This window comes from Pseudomyrmex gracilis, unplaced genomic scaffold (assembly GCF_002006095.1).
Source record: "Pseudomyrmex gracilis isolate BER0280 unplaced genomic scaffold, ASM200609v1 scaffold_320, whole genome shotgun sequence".
In the NCBI taxonomy this organism is placed as follows: Eukaryota; Metazoa; Arthropoda; class Insecta; order Hymenoptera; family Formicidae; genus Pseudomyrmex; species Pseudomyrmex gracilis.
In genome coordinates this window covers 68,023-83,581 of record NW_018020904.1, presented here as the reverse complement: position 1 = coordinate 83,581, position 15,559 = coordinate 68,023, and the positions used below count along the sequence as shown (strand labels likewise).

The 15,559-nt window shown below is 36.9% G+C and overlaps 1 protein-coding gene across 1 annotated transcript in view; it reads right to left on the bottom strand.

Annotated features, from left to right (window-relative positions):
* Nucleotides 1–15,559, bottom strand: part of LOC109860052 — a gene marked incomplete at its 5' end in the record, with an annotated part of 130,685 nt that overhangs the window by 47,146 nt on the left and 67,980 nt on the right. The window contains one exon of the mRNA XM_020438899.1: nt 7,599–7,628. Coding sequence (XP_020294488.1) covers nt 7,599–7,628 — 30 coding nt within the window. The remainder of the gene's footprint in view (nt 1–7,598; nt 7,629–15,559) is intronic.

Sequence of the window (15,559 nt, the reverse complement as noted above, 5' to 3'; positions counted from 1 at the left end):
AGGCACTAATGGCTATACCAAAAACCGACTTCCAGAAAAGCTTCGAGGGGTGGATCAAACGCTGGCACAAGTGCATCGCAGCCGACGGGGACTACTTTGAAGAGGACAACTTGAATTTTGAAGAATAAACATGTACTTTTTTTTTATGAATAAATTCCGGTTATTTTTTTATCATGGTAGTATTCTATCTCCTAGAAAACTTTTTACTGTTCTCAGGAAACATAAACACATCGATAACTTCTCTGTAGAAGAAAAATACTATACTAAAAATACTATACTACTTTAGAAGAAAAATACTATATTACTCTAATAGATATATGCGACGTATCCATAGCTTTAACGGAAAAAGATTGTTACTACAATTATTGATTCTCTTGATAGAGGATAAGATTTTAGAATTAACCAGAGTAATATCCCTTCCAAAACATGGTTGGTTAGCCTAGGTCAATCTATCATAGATACTACGCAAAAACTTATTTTATTAGATTCTCATAAAACTATTTTTATGCCAGTAAATGAATTAGAATTAACAAAATCAAGAAAGATTGGGGATTATCAGTTACTAAAAAGAACTTATCCGGATTATAGAACGGAAATAAAAGATAATTGTCTAAGCAAAATACTTAAACACGAATCAGAAAAATGTACAACAAAGTATATGTAAATCCAAAATACATTGTGGATACAACTTCACACAAATCAAGACTGGATCGGAATTGCGTCTAAACAAGAAAATTTGCATATTCTCTGTTCTGATAAAATTCCTCGTAGCACTCGAATCTATCAAAATTACATACTTCATTTAGAACCAGACTGTACAGCAATTTCCGACACTGCAACCTTAAAACCTGAAAATCTAATCAAAGATACGATTAAAATTCATCAAACTATTAAATTATCATCATAAGAATCGCACGCAGCCGAATCTAGAACATCCTAGATTATTCTCGAACATTCGAGAATGTTCTAGAACATTACCAAATAAGGAAATCTCCAGAACTTTCCGTGGCTGAATTCAGGCCCTATAAAACGCGCCCTCAAACCGAGGCGCGGGCAGTCAGAATCAAGCAGTCAGTTACAGTCAATTATTTATCATCACTTAGTTATTAGTAGTGAACTGTGTATTTTAATCATAGTTGCGCAGTTACTTGAGTACAGTTCCGAAAATGTCAAACACCTGATTTTTCTGTCGATTGGTATACTATTGTATTTTGATGCGCTGATTACGAATATGATAGTGAAAATCACCGACAAGGTCATTTTCAAGGTCAAAACTCAAAAATTATCACTTTTTTAACATTATTTTGATAAATATTTGTAGCACAAAAAAATGTTTCAAATAAAAGTTGTAGGTTTTAAAAAAATACATAATTTATGTCCTATGCAGTTTTTGCATAGAACCACTAGTTTTCGAGAAAAATAAGATAGAAGATAAGAGAGTGACTTGTGTGTGCGTGAAAGTACACACAACTTGTGTGGCGAGGAAGACGCTCAGTCGGACTTATAACCAGTGATGGTAGATTCCAACCTTTTGATAGCATAGCAGCATAGAGGGCGTACGCGCACAGCTTCTACCGTGCACGTATGCCGCACTGGCATCACTGCTTATAACTGGATCTATAGCGGGAGTGCATTGTATATAGGTTTGCATTTGAACGTCGCTTTGCAAACCTCCTTTCCGCGCAAAACAAGGTTTATTTCCGTATTGCCCAGTGCTTTGAATGCGAGATAGGTTTATTATTATACGAATTTGTGACTTTCCGTGTAAACCGTAATTTTGCAAACAATAGTGTTATAGCCTAATTAAGGTTTTTTCTTTTAAACGGTTTTTTATTTCTTGCGGAAAGATGGATAAGACGTACAATTTGTTTTTATTGGCGTCTATTTTTGAAAATCGTTCTTCAACTCTTTCATGGTTAAGAGAAGTTGGATTAATTCCGACACAAAGATATTGCAAAAGTCATAAAAAATATATGCAGTTGATAGAATCTAAACTTGTCTGTAGAGAATTTCTTTGTGTAAAAGGACGAAAATATCGACATACTGCGACTGTTGCTGAAAATGCATGGTTCGAAAGATGTCATACTTCTCCTGGAGCATGCATACAAATAACGTATTGTTTTTCTATCAATATGACGTTTGAACAAACAATTCGAGAGTGTAGTATTAATGATGGACAACAGGTATCTCGTGAGACTGTAGCCGATAGATTTTCTTTTTGTTGAGAGGTGTGTATGGCTGCACTTGATGAGCAGTTTGAGGAAGAGGGTCTTTTGGGAGGTGTTGGTGAAATAGTTGAAATTGACGAGTGTAAGAGTGGTCGTCGGAAGTACAAGCGGGGGCGTGTTGTTGAGGGATCCTGGATTCTTGGAATGATTCATCGTGAACATCCTATTAATTATCGGCTCGAAATTTGTTCAGATAACAAGAGAGACAAGGATACTCTTGTGACTTTAATAAAAAAAACATGTGATGCGTGGGACTGAGATCCATACGGATTGTTGGAAAGGTTATATGAATTTAGAAGAACACGGATATGTCCATAAAACGGTAAATCATTCTGAGTCTTTTGTAAACCATGAAACTGGTGCTTATACTCAAAATATTGAGTCTTCCTGGCGTTGGATGCGTCGTGAATTATCTCGCGGTGTTCAGAAAGATTCTCTTGGTGATCATTTGTGTGAATTTTTGTGGCGTCGTCGGGTTCGAAAATTGGGTCAAGATCCTTTTATGCAACTGCTTATTGATATTAGATGTTATCCAAGGAAAGCGTAATTTTGTTTGCGTTTTAAATATAAATATTTTTATAAAAATAAAAAAGCATTAAAAACAAAATAAAAAAGTAAACGTAAAAAATTATAATAAAATAAAAAAGTATAAAAGTATAAAACACTTAAAAAAAAAAAAAAAAAAAAAAAAAAAAAAATCACAAAAATAAATGTGCCGAATTCTTCGTCACGTCCTCGACCTTCGTCACGTGTTTTAAATATTAATAGTTTAAAAAATAAAAAAGCATTAAAAACNTTTATAAAAATAAAAAAGCATTAAAAACAAAATAAAAAAGTAAACGTAAAAAATTATAATAAAATAAAAAAGTATAAAAGTATAAAACACTTAAACAAAAAAAAAAAAAAAAAAAAAAAAAATGGAGTCAATTCTTCGTCACGTCCTCGTCGTTGACCGGGCTCGGCTGAGAACGAAGAATATATTGTTGCATTTCTGTTTGCACAGAAATTATATGGCACGTAGAACAACGCAAATAAAGATACCATATTGATGCCTAAAATGCTTAAAACGAATGCACCTATTGTAGGAACATAGGTTAGGGTTAGGTTAGGGTTCAGGGGGGGTACAGGGGGGACGCAGTCTCCCCTGCCTACACGGATACACCATAAAAAGAACATAAAAAAATACCTAATATGATTTCTGTGCAAGCAGCATTCTGGAAAAACGGGAGATAAATTTGCATATTAAGGATGATCTCACCGATTTCAATGATCTTGACATATATTGTCAAGGTGACCGTCCTGAGTAACAATCGGAAAGTTTTAGCAGTCGCTTGTTCTTCGTTATAAAGTTATGGACGAAAAAAATTTCATAATTGAACCATCGTTTTTTGACACCGTATATATTTTAGACAAAGAATGTATAATGTTTTAGACATATGTGTGTGTAATGTATAATAGTTTAGACATAATATGTCTTATACATAAGTATTTAGTTTCTAAACAATGAAATTTAAAATTAAGAAAGAAATTTTAAATTTAAATGTAAAAATCACACAATATGTGACCTAAGAAATATTCACGTACAATGTGTTGTAAGCGTGTAGGCAGAGAAGGGCGCAGCCCTGTATAACACGAACAAACAGAACATATATAAACAAAGTAGTCTTCTTTTAGTACTTTTGGGGGTGCAGAGGGAAGGGTCGAGCCTCTTTCTCGCGAACACGTGCAATAATGTAACACAATCCAAATATTTACTTCTCAAATGTACACGGTGTCGAAAATCGATAGTTCAGTTATGAAACTTTTTCTGTCCATAATCTTTTAATGAAGAACGAGCGACAGCTAAAACCTTTCAATTGTTACTCGGGAACATGTTCGTGACAACATATGTCAAGGTCATTGAAATCGGTGAGGTCGTCCTTAATATGCAAATTTATCAAACGGGATCTGTGCAATGTACTTTATGGTAGGGCACCGATAACACAAATTTCTTTTGCGCAGATCAACAGTTGCACAGATCCCGTTTGCCTAAATCCCGTTTGCACAGAAAACTTTTCTACAGATCCCGATTACACATAGTCGTTATTATTACATTTGCGAAGTAAATATTTTGTTTATATCACACAGATATAGTGAGGGGCTCCGCCCCTCTCCCTGCACTCCCTCCCCGAAAAATCTAACCTAAACTAATCTATAATATGTCTATGCAATCGGGATCTGTACAAAAGTTTTCTGTGCAAACGAGATATTGGCAAACAAGATCTGTGCAACCGTCAATCTGTGCTAAAGAAATCTTGGCTATCGGGATCCTCCCGTACTTTATGTGTAAGCGAGATCTGTGCAATAAAATTTGTGTGCAATAGTCACTCTGAACAAATAAAATCTTGGTCAACTACGTCCTCTGTGCAATGACGAATATGGGCAATCAGAATCTGCACAACCATGTTTTGTGCAAACGGGATCTGCGCCAAAAAAATCTTGGCTATCGGTTTGCCTTGCCATATACACATACTATTATTATAGCAGAGCCTTTCTGTCTACCTACGCGTTTCAAATACAAACATAGAGACTATTCTTTTAGTGCAAAAAAGAAGTCTTTTCTATTATCTCATATTTTTCGAAAAGTATTGATTCTATGCAAAAAATGCATAGAACATAAATCATGTATTTTTTTAAGACCTACAACTTTTATTTAAAACATTTTTTTGCTATAAATATTTATCAAAATAATGTTAAAAAAGTGATAATTTTTGAGTTTTTTTTTAGTTTTGACCTTGAAAATGACCTTGTCGGTGATTTTCACTATCATATTCGTAATTAGCGCACCAAAATACAGTAGTATACCAATCGACAGAAAAATCGGGTATTTGACGTTTTCGGAACTTTATCCAGTTATTTTAAACAATTATTGTAACATCGTCAAAAGAAAACTGTACGAAATATAAGTGAATAAACAATTTTTTATATTAATCAGTGTCACGATTCTTACAGATTAAGCCAGTTTCGTCGATGAATGGGTTTAGTGCTGCGATTTTAGATTTGTTTTTTGAATTTTTATTCTCGAGCTATATGAGCTCGTGCGGAAAACAAGAGGCTTGAATGATCTTTATTATTCTTGTTTTTGCTTCGATTATCTCTTGCACGCATAATTGTCGGTGATATTTATTTTGTAATCGCATACAAAGACAGTATGCCACGATTTTCAATAATTTTCTATAAGACGAGTATTTTTCGATAATACTAGGATCGACAGTTATTATTAGACGTACATCTCATTAACTATTGCGAATTTCGCAAAATGACAAATAACTTTTCTATTCAGTTTCACTCAATCTATCTCCATACTTCGACTGTATCAACATTTTTCAAATACTGTATACAAAATGTCTGAAAAATTTTGACACAACCGAAGTGTGAAAATAGATTGGATTAATCTGAACTGAAAAGTCATGTATCAATTTGCAAAATTCGCAATAGTTATTGAGTAATTAAGTAATACATGTAGTTCAATGAGCGCGTAGTAAACGATGGTCTAGACTCTGGAAGCGTGTATGATTTTCAGTTTTAAAACTCAGCTGATCGCAAGAAGCTGTCACTCGCCACTCGCTTGTTTACTCCGCTTCTTGCTCTCTTTATCTCTTAGGAGATTGCATGAAGTAAGCCATTTTTCTTTCCAATTGAAAATCATATACGCCTACTAAGTCCGGATCATTACTTTCTACACGCTCATTGAGTCACATGTATTAATTAATCATTCAATACCTATTGCAAATTTTGGAAAATGGTACTAGACTTTTCTGTTCAAATTGACCCAATGTATCTTCACACTTCGGCTGTGACAAAATTTTTCAGACATATATATACAGGATATCCGACAATTACTTTAGCATCTCTCGTAGGCAGATAGAAGGAGTAAAACTGAGTCAAATAGTCCTAAACTATTTTTTTTTCTATTCCATATAAGAAAGGAGTAATTATTGAATAAATCAAGCCAATCAGCGCTGACTTTTAGCCAAACGCACGTCAGTGAACCACGCGCCTGGTGTGCGTGAGCGCTCCGCGCGGCTCACTAGCGTGCGCCTATTATCGGACACTCTGTATAATGGATGTCCAATAATTACGCGCGTAAGACAGCCCGATGCATGCTTATTCGCGGATCTTTGTTAATTAAGATCTTGATAACTATTGCGAATCTCGTCAAATGGTATAGGACCTTCCGACTTAAGTTTACTCCTTCTACCTGCCTACAAGAGATGCTAAAGTAATTTTCGGACACCCTGTATACATATATATATATATATATAATCGGTTTGTCGGAGCTTTTCGTATTTTAATATAAAAATACAAAAATTTTTCTGATCAACCCAATATACATTATATATATATATATACACACATTATATACATTATAAATATATAATATTTATATACAATATTTATATACAATATTTATATATAATATTTATTACTAATAAAATATTTATATAATATTTATATTTCTCAATTTTATATACAGTATTAAAAATTTTAAGCCTATACGAGACACTTAAATATATTTATAGTTTTTAGAGAAACAAACAAGAATTATCCAGGCATTTGGGCAAATGTGAATAAAAACATAAGATGTTCGTGTGTATAGTTTTTATTACATACAAACGAACATTTCGTGTTTTTTTATCGCATCTGCCCAAATATCTTGTTTCATTATCTGACAAGCTTATTCAAGAATGATCCACATATTTTAGAAGTTCGTTTTACTATGTATTATATCAATAATAATGATTCACAAAAAACTTTATGTATTGCAATTTGTACAAGATACAACAATTTTTTTATGATTTCTGTCTTTCTTTTATGTCTTATGATTTCTATCTCCCTTTTATGTTTTATTCCAATATAGCTACAAATTAAAAGTATTCTTTTAAGAAAAGGAAGAAGAAAGAATAACATAATAGATACGAAATACATTTGCAACATTATTTATGTGTAGTACACACACATACACACGCAAGATATAACTTCCTGATTATAAGAATTTTTTTAATCAGAGGCAATTCTCATTAATTACTTTTTTTAGCATTAATGATGAGTCGCATTAAGGCATTCATGATTGCAATTTGGAGTAATACACGCAGGACCACACTGTATAACTAGCGAGAATATTAGGTTATGCGTTGCAGTAAATATTGCGGATGAAAAAACAGCAATAAAGCTGACACGATAAAGTGAGTGTGATGATAAGTGAGCAAGTAAAATATAATACGGAATACAGGTATTCTGACATTAAAAAAAGGAAAGAGATGGAAGTGGGAATGGACAAAGCACATGAAATTGAGAACACATTTCCCAAAAAAACTAATTATACGATACCCTGTCTTTGTACGTGTCTTCACATTCTTTCTGAAAACAAATAGGATTATTGAGAAAATTAAAAGCTTATCTAAGATACACTTTACAAAAAGATAATTTTAAATCACCTGTATTTGTTCACAAAAAATCAATATACAGTATATTCGATAATTCCAACATAAACAGATTTTCAATCTTCATAAAAAAAGAAACTAAGAAGATACAATACAATAAAAGTTTGCTTTTATTGTAGCTTTACATTAAAAATAATATTATAGCTTTACATTAAAAATAAATATTACAAAAACTTTATACATTATAAAACGGTAATTTGCAATTTATATGAGACATTCTTTGCCAAACATCCTAAGCCCTCCAAAAATTATGTGGTTCAAAAATTCGTCCAAAGTCGCAAAAGTTAGATAAAAGCATTTTTTGATATAATGTGGCAGTTTTTTCAAAATTCAAAGTGGTTGATCCAATATAGCGGCCATAGATTCAATTATTCACGACAAATGACCCTCATATTGTCTAAGTAACTAAAAATCCCTTGAATAGGCTTGAAAATAATCTTTAAAAGCTTTTCGAAATTATTGCTTGGGATCAAAACTGATCTAAATCTGACACTGGTAGTAGAGAAGAAGCGATGTAGATACAACAGAACAAAACAGAACATCTGATATTTGATGCTTTCGCGGTGTGTTGTATTAACATACAAAGATGTTTTTCGGGTTTGAACCGCGTTAGTGTCATTCTTATACCGACGTTTCATGAACATTTCAGCTCACTTTATCAAGGTTTAAAGAACAACCTGACACAGTATCAGGTTGCTTCATCAGGGTTTAAAGAGCAACCTGATACTGTATCAGGTTGTTCTTTAAACCTTGATAAAGTGAGCTGAAATGTTCATGAAACGTCGGTATAAGAATGACACTAACGCGGTTAAAACCCGAAAAACATCTTTGTATGTTAAACCAGAACATCTATAAAAAATCTAATCAAATTCGAATGACAACAGCACCTATAGGGTTTTCGAAGTCGTTGATTACAAATTTAAGATCGAAATTAATCTAAATCGGACACTGGTAGTGATAAAAGAGAGGAGATATAATGAGGTAAAACGGATCACAAAATCTACCCGATGAAAAACAACATTTATAAGTTTTATAGGTTTTCAGAATCGCTGACTACGAATTTAAGATCAAAACTGACGTAAAAGTAATACTGTTAGTGGTGAGAAAAAAGTTAAAAATTCTGACTCCAGATTCGTAGTTAGCGACCCCCAAAACTCTGTATAAGCTCAAGCTTTTGCGCAACCCATCACTATATCTATACATATACCCTCTACGCACGCACGCACGCACGCACACAAAATCAGATTGATGCCACTTTTACGCAGTTGATTCTGGATAACGCCACGTGCATGAAAGTTTTACTTTTGGCCGTCGTTTTTGATAGAATTGTTCGCAGAAATTTAAAAGTACAGTAGATTCTCACTGTAAATTCGCTAATTATAAGTCCGTCTGAGTGCCTTTCCCGCTACATATACGTTCACGCACACACAAGTCACTCCTCTACATGTCTGCACGCACAAAGTCGATGGGATGGCTTTACTCTGCCGTCCTTTACTATGCTCAATAGTTTCGTCCTCGATGCTCAATAGTTTCGTGCATCGAGGCGTAGAGGGGGCTCCAGCTATAGATCCGTTTCCCAGAAGTTTCCGCTCCTACAGTTCCAAGATCAGATCTATAGCAAGAGTCTACTGTATTAGAGTTTTGATCAACCTTCCCTCTCTGTTCATATCCTTATATTGTGAGAGATGTTTAAGTTGCTAGTTCCAACGGTGATCAGGATCTCGGCATCCTGCTAAAAAAAAGGTGCCGACAGATGGCGTGATAGACTGCCAGTCGGTTATCATCAGAGCAGCAGCACTGTGATCGGCGCTTGACGGCGAACGAATCCCCACCCCTCGAGAAGTAGAGATCGCGTGATCTAACGGCGAAGTAAAGATACAATAGAAAAAAGACTGCGAGTTTTGTATGAGCGATAGCGTAGATTTTGGAGATTTCTTCGGCAGCAGAGGTCAAACCTCTGCTTTTAATTATATAAGATTATTTTACTACGACAGATCAGAAGTGGGATATACACACGTGCCCGTGAGTTTCGGAATTTTTATTAGCGTATCGACTGGTGCGTAATAAGTGAACAACGAACTTCGGAAGAAACATACAACAAAGAAAGATATCGCGACGCAATTCGAGATGTCATCTAGAAGAAGACGGTCTCGTAGTAGAAGTACGTCAAGGATACGTCCTCGCGACGGCGAGAGTCGCAGCAGGAGATCGTCGTCGGCAAAGAGTCGCGGCCGTGACCGAGCTAGGCATGACACACGTCGTGATTGACGATCCAGATCGCGATCCAGGTCGCATGCACGGAAGACCCCCTATCAGCGAGCATCCGACCGATATAGCTAGACGAGCGGTGAGTCCGACTTCGCAAAACTACCGGAGGTGCTGGCGGAAATAATGCATACGATTTCGAAGGGGTCCCATCGATATATCAACGAGAGAGTATTGCTAGAATTCGATCCGGAAGCTAAGAACTTGACGGCAGCAGAGTGGTTGGAAAAGGTCAGTATGTTCGGGGTGATGTACGATTGGGACGAGACACATAAACTGTATTTAGCAACTTTAAAATTGCGAGGGAATGCGAAAGCGTGGTACGACGGTCTTCGTAGCATGCCAGTTAGTTGGGAGGCATTCGTCATCGCCATTGTGAGGCAGTTTCCAAGCGATGAGAACTTTGGCAAGCTGTTTGAGGCGGCAGCTTCTCTTAAGAGTCTTCCGAGGCAAGATTTACAGACATATTCATTTGAGAAAGTCAAACGCATAAACAAGTTAAAACTCGACAGCCCCGAACGTAAAATAGTCGAGGTGGTAGTACATGGGATTCATGACGACAGCATCCACATAAACGTGATGGCGTCCAAGACCAGAACACTAGCTGAGCTATACCAATGTTTGAGCATGCTCCTGTTGTCTAAGAATGGAGAAAATAAAGTGTCGAAAGTCTTAAGAGACTCGACGGGGTTGCAGGACTTCCGTGATAAAACTCGACAGGTAGGTCATGAGAGGAAACTGGGCAATGCTGGTTACTGTTTTAATTGTAGGAAGCCAGGTCATAAGAAAATTAATTGTCCCGAACTTCTTAATGTGGAAGCGAAGCAAGTTGAAGCGGGTTCGTCTTCAAAAGAGGCAGTTGCGGCGGGGAAAAGAGCAAAATGCAGATTCTGTGGACTTTTGAGGCATTCCGATTCGGATTGTTTCAAGAGGCGACGTAAAAAAAGAATCGAAGGAAGAGCATGACCTGTACTTGAAGGGACAGATTCGTTACAAATTCTAGAGGTCGAGACCCAACCAGTAGCAAAGCCGGTTAAACGATATATAGTAGAACGGGAGACTAGAGAGTGTGTCGTCGATCGAAAAGTGATTGCTCTATCATTCAGGATAAAGTGGCGCGGCAGTTTAATCTAAGACTGTTGCAAACGGATAAGACCTTGTCTGGGTTTAATAGAACGGTAGTTACTCCTCTAGGTTGCGCACAGCTGAAAGTCTACATAGACGACATTCTGTTTGAGTTGAGAGCCTTCGTCGTGCGAGATGGTGAACTCACTAGGAAAATAATAATCGGCCGGGACGCGTTAGGCAGAGGTTAGGTAACGTCGCACTATCGTGATGCAGGAGGAATTACGTTCAAGGTAAACAAACTAAATTCTGTTGCAGCAGCTGGTGAAGTAAATTTAGTTTCGAAGATATCGTTAAGGCCAATCGAGAGTTCAGAAATAATTTGTGACGAATCTGATCCAGGGGTCTTGTCGCGGTTATGCCCCTTACTTAACAAATATAGGAAAAGTGTCGCTGTTAATACGAGTGAGTTAGGATGCATCACGGCCGGAGAGATGAAGATCGAAATGACGACTGACGAACTAATTTATCGCAGATCTTATAGAATGTCTCAGAGTGATCAGGATAAAGTACAAGCGATAATGGACGACCAGAAGAAGAACGGCATAATTAGAGATAGCGTTTCGTCATACGCTAGCCCAGTAGTCTTGGTGTGGAAGAAGAATGGTGAAACCCGCATGGCAGGATCGATTACCGGGGACTTAACAAAATCACGAGACGCATAAATTACCCGCTATCTATAATTGATGATCAAATTGATCAACTAGTAAATAAGACCACCTTCACTTCGCTTGATCTGAAGTCAGGGTTTTACCAAATTCCGATGCACCCTGAGTCAGTCAAATTCACGGCGTTTATCACTCCGGATAGGCAATGAGAGTTTCTGAAGATGCCATTTGGTCTGGCAAACGCTCCAGCTGTGTTTCAGAGGACGATGAATAAAGTCTTAAAAGAGTATGCCTTAGTGTACATTGATGACATTCTAATAGCGGCTTCGTCTAAGTAGACGCCAAAGAAGCGTTTGAAAGGTTAGAGGGGGTACTAAAGATACTTCGTACTAATAATGTAACCTTCAATTTAACCAAGTGTTCTTCCAACGGAAAATTGAATATTTAGGCCGGGAGATTTCTGCTGAAAAGGTTAGGCCAGGTGTGCACAAAGTTGATGCGGTTCTAAAAACGGCGGATCCCCAGAATGTCCGACAGGGAAGACAGTTTTTAAAGTTGGCTGGATATTTCAGGAAATTCGTTTGCAACTTTGCTTAGAGGACGGCCTCCTTGACAAACTTATTAAGAAAGAATGTTCCTTGGATCTGGGGCGAGGCTGAGTCTCGCACGGTAAGGGAGATCAAAGAGATTTTAACTGACTATTAGTTCTATACGATCCGTTACGAGAGACCGAAGTTTACACTGACGCTAGTTCTCTGGGGTTAGGGGCAATGTTAATTCAGAAGGATGGTAGTGAGAGGCGAGTCGTCGCTTAGTATAGTCGGAAAACATCTGTAGAGGAACGGAAATATCATTCCAATAACCTCGAGACACTAGCAGTAGTAGCGGCGTTAAAAGCGTTCAGGGTATACTTATTAGGTATCAAGTTCGTAGTGGTGACTGATTGTAGCGTGATTAGAGCCACGGCGAGCAAGAAGGATATTCAGCCACGGGTTGCTTGTTGGTGGGTATATTTGCAAGACTTTGACTTTGAGATAGTCTACCGGCCAGGTGCTCAGGGAGCTCACGTAGATTATCTGACAAGGGGAGCCTTGACCACCAGAAATGGTTATCGTGAAATTCATTGCCAATTTTTTTTGTGGTTCTATAAGTCAAAAAAGTTGTTCCGTGTTCGGCCGTTTGTTCCAATGAGCCTTAGTTTTCAAGTTTTTAATTTTGAAAAAACACGGCTTTCTTTCTTCCGTGCACCGGAAAAGTCGTTCCGTTAAGTCTATTTACAAGCGGCTTCGAATGGCTCAGTGAGTAAGGTCTTGCATCGTAATTCGAGGCATGCGGGTTCGAATCCTGCAATCAATAACTTTTTTTTTGAATATTTTACATTGTTATGTATGTTTTTGCATTTTATTTACTGTGTATTTAAAATTATATGTAAGAAATATATAATATAAAGTTTTGAATATATCGGAGAGGAACAAGACAAATTGAAATCTTATGGTAAATGTTGTTACAGAAAGTTATTTATTTAGTATTTGATTAATTTGACGTACAGTGTTGAGAGTGATATATATCATAAAAACACGGAAAACATTGAAATTTTCTGTAATTGGAACATTGTATAAACGACGTCATGCCACATAAACATTTATTTTTATTTTCGAATGTCTGGTGGAAAACAAATCTTCTATGGAATTTCTCCCCTCCCGCTCTGACAGAATAACGGTTGCTTTTATAGAGACAGATTCTGAGCAGATACCTGACCTACGATTTGCATGGTACGCTTCAAAATTGACTTCGGAAAGACCTGTATTTTCTAATGTAAATCAAATTTGTTTTTCACCAGACATTCGGAAAAATAAATGTTTATGTGGCATGGCGTCGTTTATACAATGTTCCAATTGCAGAAAATTTCAATGTCTCATATGTCTCTAGTTACGATGCAAGCACCTAACTTACTGAGCCACTCGAAGCCGCTTGCAAATAGACTTAACGGAACGACTTTTCCGGTGCACGGAAGAAAGAAAGCCGTGTTTTTTCAAAATTAAAAACTTGAAAACTAAGGCTCATTGAAAACAACTTTTTTGACCTATAGAACCAAAAAAATTGGCATTGAATTTCACGATAACCACTTCTGGTGCTCCCTTTGTGAGTCGAAATCTGATGGAGTGCTGTTCGGTGAACATCACTGAAAACGAGTGGGTAAAAACAGCTCAGGCGCAGGATTCCGACATCGAAATAATACGAAAAATACTAGAGTCGGGGGAGGTAAGACCGGACACAAGGCAGTACTTGGAGAAATATGTACTGAAGGATGACGTAGTGTTTCGTAAAACGGACAAGGGGAATAAACGCGTGGTACTACGGATGTCACGGTTCAACGTAGCGAAGTAATGTCACGATAACCAGGAGCACTTTGCGTTGGATAAAACTCTAAAGAAGCTCAGGGAAAATTACTGGTTTAAAGATGAGGAAGTTTGTTGCAAAGTACGTCAAAGTGTGTCTAAACTGCCTCTATTACAAGTCTTCGAGTGAGCAAAAGCCTGGATTTTTGCATCCTATTGAGAAGGTAGTCCCATTCCATACCATCCACCTCGATCATATTAGTCCATTTATACGCAGTAAGCGTAAACACACTCATGTTCTGACGATCATCGATGGGTTTACCAAATTTTGTATCCTAAAGACTGTGAGAAACACATCAGCCAAGGACGTACTCAAAGCTCTGCATCAGCTGTTTGCAGTGTTCGGAGTGCCATCACGCTTGATAAGAGTCAGGAAAAGCGCCTTTACCTCTCACATGTTTAAAAACTTTTTGTGTGGAGCATGGAATTAAGCATACTAAATGCAGTAGCAACGTTTAGGGCCACCGGACAGTGCGAACGGCTAAACCACGTCATCTTAAATTCGCTGGCCACAACGTGCGCCGGACAATCGGAGAATCGGTGGGACGAGAGCCGGAAGAAAGTTCAAAGTGCAATAAATTGTACGACTAACAGAACCACGAGAATGAGTCCCGCACAACTATTATTGGAATATAAGCCTTCCAGTCCGGCGGATGCCAAGTTGTCAAAGATCCAGAGTAGCTTGGACGAGGTGCTAAGGCAAAGGGACCTTACAAGGTGATAGCGGTACTACCGAATGATCGCTACGAGGTGCAGAATCTACGGGATCTGAAGAAGACGCCAAATCAGAGGAGTGTACCCTAATAGGCACATTTGTGAAAATATTGCACAAAAATGGCATCATGAATTGCGACGATTTTGCAATGATTGCACTAAGATGATTCGCCATAACGCAACAGATTTGTCAAAATAAAATATTGTAAATAATATTTGTCAAAAATTGCGAAAAAGTCGTTATGCATTTCCACAGTATATACCTCCAATAGGCAAATTGTGAAAATATTGCACAAATATGACATCATGAGTGACGACGATTTCTTGCATTTCTTCATAAGCAATCATATTTCTACATATTTTAAACATCACATAGCTGAATTTATTTTCTCAATTATTGGACAATTTCTTTGTAAAATTAATTTTGCAAATATACTGCTAAGATGATTCGCCATATCATTATTCTTTTGCCGAAATAGTATTTGGAAGGTAATTTTACAAACAACTACAAATATTTCAAAACAGATCAATGTTTTTACATCTATTTCCTAAAATATGTCTGTATAATTGCAAATTACAATTTTAGTGCAAGATTTCGTCACATCCCAGGCAACCAGCTGACGTTATAATGACGTTAATATAAAGTCAGTTTTTGACCAGTTCGACGTTAGTTTATGACGTGATATTAACGTAATGACGACGTGAGTTTGTCTCGTCAAAAATGACGTCATGTTAAT